Below are 11401 nucleotides of genomic sequence, written 5' to 3'. Positions count from 1 at the left end.
CTTTTCACAGCTGCATGAGTGCCCATTTCTCCCAGGTCAACAGTGTTCTTGAGCTTCAAACTGTACCCCATCTGATAAAAGTGGTAATATAGTTTAAATCTGTATTTCTCTTATTATGAGAGAGATCAGCCATCTTTTCCTATGCCTAAGAACCATTTGTATTTTATATCTGAAAACTGTCAGCATTCAGTCAGGAAAACAGAAGGCACTCAAGTATTACACTCAGGAAAGGATTGAACCCAGGTGCTTCCAAAACACTGGAAGGGCTGGAGGAAAGGAAGGTCAGGGAAAGCTGCCAGTGAGTGCAGGAAATCAAGAAGTCACAGGAATTGCAGGAAATCACAGCTGATGATCTCAGCTGCCTGCAGCACTGAAGCAGGTGATTAACAAAATGCAGAAGGTCCTGCAGAACCTCACGTATGCCGTCTGAACAAGCCTATATATGCCTGCCCGCTGGCTGAAGGAATAAGGGCTTGTTTCTCTTTTGCCTTCCAAATAGTACACGTGCCTCTCATTAGTAGAATGAAAATAAACCCTCTTAGCAAGAAAATCAAGGAAGTGTGGTTTCCAGGCTTCCAGCTCCTACAATAGAGTTTGGAAAGCAAGTCTGAAGTTGAGTATGAATGGGCAATGCCCAGCACAATCCATCCTTTTGGTTACTTGGCACTCATACACTCCCTGCTAGCAAGGTTTAAACTTCCAAACATCACCTAATGTGATGTAATTGGGGCATGATAAACTTTTTGCTAAAGGAGAGAGATAAAGTCCTGTCAGTTCCTATCTCCATCTCTGATATTTATTCCTTTTAGTGCAATACAACTCGCCTTTGCCTTACTATAACTTGAAGGCTAAATTAAAAGGTTTATCAACACTAAACACCCTATATAAAAATAACAGAGGCCGGACTTAGCGGCTCACACCTGTAATCCCAGCACTTTGGGAGGCCAAGGCGGACGCATCACCTGAGGTCGAGAGTTCAAGACCAGTCTGACTAACACGGAGAAACCTCGTCTCCACTAAAAATACAAAATTAGCTGGGTGTGGTGGCGCACACCTGTAATCCCAGCTACTTGGGAGGCTGAGGCAGGAGAATCGCTTGAACCCGGGAGGCGGAGGTTGCGGTGAGCCGAGAGCGTGCCATTGCACACCAGCCTGGAAAACAAGAGTGAACTTCGCCTCAAAAAAAACAAAACAAAAACGAACAAACAAAAGAACAGAGTAAAAAGGGAGGGAGGAAAAGACACAAATGGCCAATATATAAAATATACATATTACAAAGCAAGGAGAAAATAAGCATTGTGGCTAATGTCCTTGTTTCTGCATCTACTCCTGAGGTGATAGTTGCTATTTATGATTTCCTTCTACTACCCATCCTATGTTCCTTTTCTCTGTAGTCAAAACTTCAGTTAATTGAGGGTTTTTTTTACCTGGTGGGTGACCCAAATCTTCATTCCTGAAGAGGCAGTGCCATTAGGATTCTGCCTGTTTGGTGTTGCTAGTCTTTCATCCATTTTACCTCCATGCATGGAAGTACTAAGAAGTGTCCCAGAGAAACTCCTGTGTGTGTGCATGCGTGTGTGTGATATCAGGTAGACAAAGGCAGCCTTAGAGGCTTTTGTGAGCATTATGGATATGGAAAAAAGTTTTGTATTTTGAGTTCTGTGTTTTTATGCCACCCAGATATTGTTCTGTCATGTTTCTTAAAGCAACAGTTAGGATTTGGAAAATGCAACTGCTTATTCAAAAGATCACTGACAATGGTTACAAACAAGACCTTCCCAGAAAAAAAGTAGACCAGTAAGGATGACTTTTATCTTAAAATCTGAAGATGATATAACTAAAAATTAACTATAGATATTCCTTTTATTCTGCAAGGGCAAAAAAAAAAGATTTTTCTTGAGACACACTATATAATTTCTATATATAGATAGAAAACAATCAGAATAGGTAATCTCTGAATTAAAATCAGTGTGACTCTATAAAATGAGAACTTCAGGGGAATGGGGTGCTACAACTATGGAACACTCATTCAAGAGAACTTCATTTGTCTTAAAAACAAACATACAAAAGAAAATCCAAATGCTACATAAATACTGAGAACTGCTTCATCTAGTTAAAATCCTAATAGGTTCGGAAAGCCTTTGATGGTGCGTGGGACCTCAAGAAATCATCTATGTGATGGCTAATACCGAATGTCAACTTGATTGGATTGAAGGTTACAAAGTATTGATCTTGGGTGTGTCTGTGAGGGTGTTGCCAAAGGAGAGTAACTTTTGAATCAGTGGCTGGGAAAGGCAGACCCACCCTTAAATCTGGGTGGGCACCATCTAATCAGCTGCCAGCTCGGCTAGAATATAAGCAGGCAGAAAAATGTGAAAGGAGAGACTGGCCTAGCCTCCCAGCCTACATCTTTCTGCCATACTGGATGCTTCCCGCCCTCGAACACTGGACTCCAAATTCTTCAGTTTTGGAACACAGATTGGCTCTCCTTGCTCCACATCCTGCAGACGGTCTACTGTGGGACCTTGTGATCATGTGAGTTAATACTTAATAAACTCTCTCTCTCTCTCTGTATATATATATATTCCATTAGTTCTGTCCCTCTAGAGAACCCTAACCCTAATACAATCTATACCAGGTGATTCTTAGTTTTAAGTCAAAAATCCATTTGAGAAAGATATGAAAGCCATGAGTGTTTCTCTCTAGAGAAACACTCTAAAGCCAGGCACGGTGGCTCATGCCTGTAATCCCAGCACTTTGGGAGGCCGAGGTGGGTGGATCACCTGAGGTCAGGAGTTCGAGACCAGCCTGCACAACACGGTGAAACCCCGCCTCTACTAAAAATACAAAAACTAGCAGGGTGTAGTGGTGTGCACCTGTAGTCCCAGCTACTTGGGAGGCTGAGACAAGGGTTCTTAATCTGGGTTTCAGCAACATAGTTTTAGAGCATCCATAAATTTCAGAGGATCCATGAATCTCCTTACATTATATGCAAAATATAATTACATATGATTATGCATTATATATAATTGTGGGTATAGTCTATTGAATGAGGTATATTCCTGGGAGGCTGAGGCAAGAGGATCACTTGAGCTTGGGGTCTGAGACCAGCCTGGGAAACAAAGCGAGACCTTGTCTCTACAAAAAAGAAAAGAAGGCTGGGTGTGGTGACTCATACCTGTTACCCCAGCACTTTGGAAGGCCGAGACGGGTGGATCACCTGAGGTCAGGAGCTCGAGACTAGCCTGACCAATATGGTGAAACCCCGTCTCTACTAAAAATACAAAAACTAGCAGGGTGTAGTGGTGTGCGCCTGTATTCCCAGCTACTCGGGAGGCTGAGACAGAAGAATTGCTTGAACCCAGGAGGCGGAGGTTGCAGTGAGCCCAGATCGCACCACTGCACTTTTTACTTCTGTATGGTTGGTAGTAACGTTCCCTCATTCATTCCTATTTTAGTAATTTGAATCTTTTTTTCTTGATCAGCTTAGCCAAAGGTTAATTTTGTTGATCTTCACCAAGAATCAAATTTTGATTTTGTTGCTATTCTCATTATTTATTATTTTTGGATGGAGTCTCGCTCTGTCACCCAGGCTGGAGTGCAGTGGCTCACTGCAACCTCCGCCTCCTGGGTTCAAGAGATTCTCCTGCCTCAGTCTCCCAAGTAGCTAGGAATACAGGCACATGCCACCACACCCAACTAACTTTTGTATTTTTTAGTAGAGACAGGGTTTCGCCATGTTGGCCATACTGGTCTCCAGCTCCTGACCTCAGGTGATCCACTGGCCTCAGCCTCCCAAAGTGCTGGGATTACAGGTGTGAGCCGCCACGCCTAGCCCTCAGTTGTTTTTCTCTTCTGTATTTCGTATTTCTGCTAAAATCTTTATTACCTTTCTTCTGCTTTTGTGGTTTACTTTGCCCTTCTTTTTCTAATTTCTTAGGGCTGAAGTTTAGCTTATTAATTTGAAACCTTCTTTAAATGCAGGCATTTAAAGCTATAAAGTTCCATCTGAACACAGCTCCACTGCATCCCATATGCTATTGTATATCAATTTTTTCTTTCCATTCACCCCAAAGTATTTTCTGATTTCCCTGTGATTTCATCTTTGACCCACTGGTTACATAGGAGTACGTTGCTTAACTTCCACCTATTAGTAAATTATACCACTTTCCTTCTATTGATTTATAGTTTCATTCCATTGTGGTAAGAGAACACATTTTGTATGATTTCAGTATTTTTAAATTTATTGAGACGTTTTGTGGTCTGAAATTTTGCAAAGAGTGTTTCATGTGCACTTGAGAAAAATATGTATTCTGCTGTTCGGTGGAGTGTTCTGTATATATGTCTGTTAAATCCAATTGGTCTACAGAGTGGTTCAAGTTCCTTACTGATCTTCTGTCATGGTGTCCTAGCCATTGGAAGTGGGGTACTGAAATCTACAATGATTACTGTTGAATTGTCTATTTCTCTCCACTTAAATTTTGCTTTATGTATTTTGGGGCTCTGTTAGAAATATGTGTGTACATGTATATACACACATATATAATTGTTATGTATTCTTGATGGGTTGAGTCTTTTATTATATGTTGTTTCTAGCAAAAAATAATTTTCTTAAAGTCTATTTTGTTGGATATTATTCATATAGCCACTCTAGCTCTCTTTTGGTTATTGTTTGCATAGAATATCTTTTTCCATCCTTTTACTTTCAATCTACTTGTGTGTCTGAATCTAAAGTAAGTCTTATGTAGACATAAAGGGATTGGATTAAATTTTCAAATCTGTTCTGCCAATCTAATTTAAATATCATCTTTCTTTGAGGCACCTTCAAAAGCCCCAGGGCACTCAATGTGTACTTTAAAAATCACTGATGTAGGCTGCGCACGGTGGCTCACGCCTGTAATCTCAGCACTTTGGGAGGCTGAAGTGGGAGGATCACTTGAGGTCAGGGGTTTGAGACCAACCTGGCCAACATGATGAAAACCCCATCTCTATTAAAAATAGAAAATTAGCCAGGCATGGTGGCATGTACTTGTAATCCCAGCTACTTGGGAGGCTGAGGAAGGAAAATCGCTTGAACCCAGGAAGTGGAGGCTGCAGTGAGCCAAGATCATGCCACTACACTCCAGCCTGGGCAATAGAGAGAGACTAAGTCTAAAAAAATAAAAAAATTCACTGATGTAATACATGCCGGAAATTATTTATGAAAGAACCCAATATTCTTTCAGAATTTTGTCAGCAACTTACCATATGACCTAGAACCAGTTTCTTTTTCTATTAAAGATGAAAACTGTTACCACACATGATGCCATCATAGTAAGCATTTTTAAAAGTGAGACACTCAGAGTTGGCATAACACCCACAGTACTAGTATGACATGAACTGTGGAGACATATCAGTAGCAATGGCACCAGCTCACCTGTAGTGAGTTGACTACAGGTGAGTTGGGAAACCAAAAAGCCCACCATCACTAACACGAACAAAAAAAACAGCATTTACTAGGCATGTCCATGTTTTATTTTCTTTAGGTGTTTTTCTGGAAAATTACATTTTCAAGTAATCAGCCCTTACAAACAGAGCTAATCTTTCAAAAAATAAAACCCAGTATCTAGATTCTCAAAACTTACAAAACCAACTGGAAATGTCTGGTTGTCATGCTCAATTCAGTTTCACATCACAAGTAATCATCTATAACTATTTTAGTAGGCAAATTCCAATTCTAAATATTACTAACGATTACCATTGTTATTCTCCACTGTGTTGACAATTGTCTTATTGCTGAATTGTTCATAATACATTTTCTTTGGCAACTTTATTCACACCACGGGACAACTAAAGGTCTGGATTAACTTAGTATTTCAAAACTTCATTATAATTATTTAAATGTAAATGCTAGACTTAAATTATTTAAATTTAAATGCTAGATTTATTTAATTTTAATAAAATTTAAATTTAAATGCTAGAATAGGAAAGCCTCCAAACATGCCTAATATAACAAAAACAAAAATTGCTAAATAATCACTACTAAAAGCATTTCCATTGTATGTACAAGTATATAATTCAACTTTACCAACAAAAATATTATAACTTAGCTCCAATTCTCTATCAGACCTTCTGTGATTAAAAAAAAAAACAAAAAATAAATGGAGAAAGTAACATCTGAGCACCTGTCAAATTTTTATGGAAGGTTGTTTTATATAAATTTTAAATGGCCTAAAATCAGCCAGAATGTGAATTTTTCACTATAATATTTTATAAACTTGTACTTTTTTTTTCTTTTCTTTTTTGAGATGGAGTCTTGCTCTGTTACCCAGGCTGGAGTGCAGTGGCGCAATCTCGGCTCACTGCAACCTCTGCCTCCTGGGTTCAAGCGATTCTCCTGCCTCAGCCTCCCAAGTAGCTGGGACTACAGGCACGTGCCACCACATCCAGCTAATTTTTGTATTTTTAGTAGAGGCAAGGTTTCGCCATGTTGGTCAGGCTGGTCTTGATCTCTTGACCTCGTGATCTGCCTACCTCGGCCTCCCAAAGTGCTGGGATTACAGGCGTGAGCCACCACACCTAGCCTAAACTTGTATTTAAATTATATAGTGATAGCTTATTCATTTTTAATTCTTGTTCCATGGAATAAGCCTATTTTTGAGGCTTGGCACAATATTAACAAGAAATTTAAACAGGACGCTCAAGTCCAGAAGTTTAACTAAAAAATCTTTTCTATATATAATAAAATCACCAACTTAAATTACAAATTGCTTCCACTAAAAATTATCACTCCAAACTTCAGAAAAAGTAAATTAACATAGGTTATGGCAAAAAGTACACTCTGAAGCATGTTCACATTACAAAGATAAATGATAAAGGTTAACCAGCAAAAATTCAAAAAGGCATATATGCAAACATCTGTATGCAAACTTTCATGAATAAGATATAAGAAATGATTCATTTGGCTAATTTTATGTACAGCTTGTATACAATTTAAAACAAGTATAACTGATTATGTTTCTATGTAAAAGCCACAATAAAGTTAAATGAAATACTAAATAAGTCTTACAAATTGGTCTCTTAGGAGTTCTCAAAAGAATTAGTAACTGAGTAATGTTACATTCTAAGAAATGCCCTCTTCTTGATCTATCATTTCTGTTTTAACTGAAAACACATCTGCCAACATATGTTTTGGAATTTCTGACCCTCTGACTTTCAAGGCATAACAAGCATTCTCCACTTTGGCCAAACTTTGTTTCAAGGTATACAGCTTCTTAGAAACCTCGTAAGGTCCAGTGTTGCCAATGAATGAAAACCCATCATAAACCTGACGTAAAAACTGGCTCACTTCAAAGGGGGTGTCAATGTCCCCATTCCCCACACTGTTAATACACATCCGCATCAATTCTCCAGTTAAGTCAGCTACTCCCAGAAGGTAATCGACAGGTGTGACTCTCAGTCTCCAAGTACCAAACTGCTTATCCTGTGCATCCGAGGAAGGCTGGTAAAAAAAACACACACACACACACACACACACACAAGAAAGAACACTGTGAAAAAGAGTGAATATAGCATGTATCACATTTATTATAGAAGTACAAAATCAATAGCAAATCAGTCATACTAATTTTTTCTAAATAAAATACATCTATTTTGCTTAATAACCATTTGGGATGTTAAAGGAGGAATCTGTGCCCTGGGTAGTGAATTGAACCAGATGACTTCAAGATACTTTTGAAATATATCATTATGAAACCAACTATTTCCAACTCCACTTGACGTACAAAATAAAAATATTCTTAAACTAGGCTTGGTAACTTTATTGCACGACACTTACTTACTTAAATGAAAAACCATAAGGCCCTCCAAGTTTGTGATCCATTAATGTTTTCCTAAGAAGCTCAGTCTTTTTCTGGCTTCTTGTCTTTCCCTACTCAGCCCTGACCATCACAATTTATTATTCTCTCACTGATCCTCAATTCCCTTAGACTGCTATATTTTCTACTGCACTTACCCATCAAAAACAGAATCCTCAATCAATACTAAAATCTACTCATTAGTCCTTTATTCAGGTGGCTGAGTACCACTCACTGAGTTAAAAAAAAAATGGTAATCACAACTGCAGGGTCTGTACCGCTACAAATTACTCTGCAATCCTTTTACTTATCATTAGATGGTTCTCTTTCCAGCCTCTTCAAACACAATTTCAATCCTTTCACCACTCTCTTCAGTGCTCTACTCAAATCCCAAACCTCTTCACTTTCAGTAGACAATCTTGCCTAATTTCAGTGACCTGGTCATTTGCCAGCTTACCTAGCACAATTTCTTGCAACTGTCTTTATCCCTACCAAAACAAAAAAAAATTATATCCACACCCATCTTTACCTTCTATCCTCCAGTCTCAGATGATGAGTTGTCCCTCCTCTTGTTTGAGGTTAACTCTTCCAAATGACCTTGACCCATCTCCTCCCACCTCTTCCAGGACCTTGCTTCATAAGGTGTATGCCCTTGGGCAAGTTATTTCATCTCTCTAAACCTCAGTTTCCTCATCTGTAAAATGGGATAACAGTACCTACCTCAGAGGTTTATTTTAAGGGTTAAATAACATTTACCAAGTTCTTGGCATAATGCCCAACACAAAGTAAATATTCAACAAATGCTAGCTGCTATCATGATTACTATCTTCATGAAATCTCTCTCCACATCAATTTCCCTCTACTGAATTCTTTCTGGTAGAGACAATGCCTAAATTGTTATTAAAAGACTGTATGTATAAAAGGGTAGGTGAAGTTGCAGTTACATCAAAGGACATTTCAGGTAGTGGGACCTACAAAGGCGTACAGGTGAGAATTGTGCATTTGAGGAACTAATGAGATAATTATTTTGAGTAAAGTTTAAAGGAAGTTACATAAATATAAGCTGAGACGAGGGAGATAGCTTTATTAAGATCACTCTTTGCTATGTATCTAATACATGAATCCTAACATTGTTTGGACTCTGCAGAGACCATCTGGTGCAACGTCCTCATCATTTAGCATAAGAAATGGGGTCCGAGAAACATCACAGGTAATATGATGTTGAGCTACGGGAATATGATAGCTAGTTAGTGGCACTATTGTTTCCATTCTATTTTTCTGCATGTTTGGAATTTTTCACAAAACTTTTTAAAATAAAAATTAAATAGTTTTGACAATATTCTCAACAGGCAAGTCAGAGCAAAATACCTTTCCCAATCAAATTCCCAGAAATTTCAGCACCAAGCATCTTTAGCACTAAAACTTATTTATGAACACAGTCTTAAACTATTTGAAACGTGTATATGAATATTATAGCCCCATAATCTTAAAATAATCTAGTACCTAAGTCCTGAAAACAGTACTTTGACTCTCCATTTTCTGGCATTTTCTCCAATATTTTCATTTTGATACACAGAGAACTTTAAAGGAAAGTGTGGTAACTTCCCTAATATCATGTGAGAAGTAGGGTCAAATAGGCCTACTTTACTTCTTTGTGTAATTCAGTCTACACTATATGAATAAAAAATATAAAGAAATTTTACTTCTCAAAATAAATTTCCTCCTTAATACACTTCATAAAATTTAAAAAGTTAATACATGGCTTCCTTAAAGTAAGTTATACCTGTCATGCCAAATTAGTCTCATTTGCATTAATTTTAGTTGATATTCAAGAAAATATTATTTCTACAGTGCCTTCCATCTCCTGCCTACCTATCCTGAATATATGGTATTTTTAAAAATAATTTTAAAAAGACAAAAAATAAAGAAAAATTTAAAAATATTTAATTTTATCTTTAAGTGTACTGGTATCTCAGAAAGTATCAAATAGTCAATACAGCTTACCTTACTGCCTGAATGTTATATCTTGAAACTCAGAAGGAAAAAAATAGTATTTGTTTAAAAGTCAAACGCAAAGTTTTTTTCTTAATTCAGAAAAGCTACATAAATTTCAGATACAAGCATTATGAATTGAGTAAATGATCAACAGCTCTCACTATATAAAAACTATAACGGCAAACTACTCAGCACTTCCATGTCAGGTGCTGTATATAATGTATATTACGTGTCAGGTGCTGCTGTATATTGCCTAATTAATAACCTTTAAGTTAAATCCTTTAAAACAACCCTTTGAGGTAGGTACCTGATGCAAGGGATCCCTGTAGCACACTGTGAGAAGCACTGGCAGAGTGGACAAGGGCACAGGCTTGGATTCAAAATACCTAACTTCAAATCTTAGCTCTGCCACACTTTTTAGTTGTGTGGCTTCTGGCAAGTTACTTAACCTCTCTAAAAGCCTGTTTCTTTCTCTGTAAAATGAGAGTAATAATGCTTACCACATACGGTTAATAAAAGGATTGAATAAGACAGTGCTTACAAAGGGCACGTGAAAAATAGAGAGTAAAACCAAAAGAGGACTTACAGTAAGCACTCCATAATGCTGTAGGTAAAGAGCATTACTTTCCCAATATGCCCAGAGTTGTTCTTGTTCTATCCACTAACTGAAACATTTAAAAAGACCATTTCCTAGTTGAGACTCTACAAAACCATACTTTAGAAAGAACATTCCCATCTCAATCTTGGCATAAGCCAGTAAATCTACCAGAATCATCATACTGTTACATAAATTATACAATAAATGTGAAATAAATTTTAAATTCTCACAGTTTTATTTTCTTTCCCATTGTCTTCAGTCGTAAATATCAATTGTTTATTAATTTCATCCATACTAATTAATGATCGTGTTTTGATGAAGTGTTGAAAAGAGACAGCTTCTACATATTCCTGTAGTCCTGAAAACGCAACAAAGAAAATTACCAAGAATAAGCACTTAATTAGTAAGAATGTCATAATAAAAAACTTCAAATTGATCACCATCTAGCTCAAAAAAAAAAAAAAGCTTAATGGATGCCTACTATAATGCCAGTACTAGACCAGGTACTTAGAATAGAAAGAATGGCCTGGGGGCCAGGAGCGGTGGCTCACGCCTGTAATCCCAGCACTTTAAAAGGCCAAGGTGGGTGGATCACTTCAGGTCAGGAGTTGGAGACCAGCCTGGCCAACATAGCAAAACCCCAACTCTACTAAAAATACAAAAATTAGCGGGATGTGGTGGCGGGCGCCTGTAATCTCTGGGCCACTGTGCCTAGCCAGAAAAAAAATTTTTCTAAGAGTTTAAGTAATAAGGATTTAAGAAAAGCCTATTCTGACCAGGCGCGGTGGCTCACGCCTGTAATCCCAGCACTTTGGGAGGCCGAGGTGGGTGGATCACCTGAGGTCAGGAGTTCGAGACCATCCTGGCCAACATGGCGAAACCCCATGTCTACTAAAAATACAAAAAAAATTAGCTGGGTGTGGTGGCAGGAGCCCATAATCCCAGCTACTCGGGAGGCTGAGGCAGGAGAATC

At 38.0% G+C, this 11401-nt stretch overlaps 1 protein-coding gene across 2 annotated transcripts in view; it reads right to left on the bottom strand.

The window, feature by feature from the left end:
• Positions 1–5491: 5491 nt before the first annotated feature.
• The window catches only part of TSNAX (translin associated factor X), a 39390-nt gene continuing 33480 nt past the window's right edge, over positions 5492–11401 (bottom strand). Inside the window, exons 5-7 of one of the 2 annotated variants that reach the window (XR_008649654.2) lie at positions 10659–10786; positions 8365–8529; positions 7346–7480 (exon numbers count right to left, since the gene is read on the bottom strand). Coding sequence is in view for 1 of the 2 variants with exons in the window: in XM_055234499.2 (XP_055090474.1) it covers positions 7103–7480; positions 10659–10786 (506 nt within the window). In the remaining variant the exon portion in view is untranslated. Of the gene's footprint in view, positions 7481–8364; positions 8530–10658; positions 10787–11401 lie in introns of both variants that reach the window. The other variant, XM_055234499.2, reaches the window with a different exon arrangement.

The sequence above is a fragment of the Symphalangus syndactylus genome, chromosome 19, assembly GCF_028878055.3.
Source record: "Symphalangus syndactylus isolate Jambi chromosome 19, NHGRI_mSymSyn1-v2.1_pri, whole genome shotgun sequence".
In the NCBI taxonomy this organism is placed as follows: domain Eukaryota; kingdom Metazoa; phylum Chordata; class Mammalia; order Primates; family Hylobatidae; genus Symphalangus; species Symphalangus syndactylus.
The sequence above is the reverse complement of the archived record's forward strand: the minus strand, read 5'-3'. Positions and strand labels throughout refer to the sequence as shown.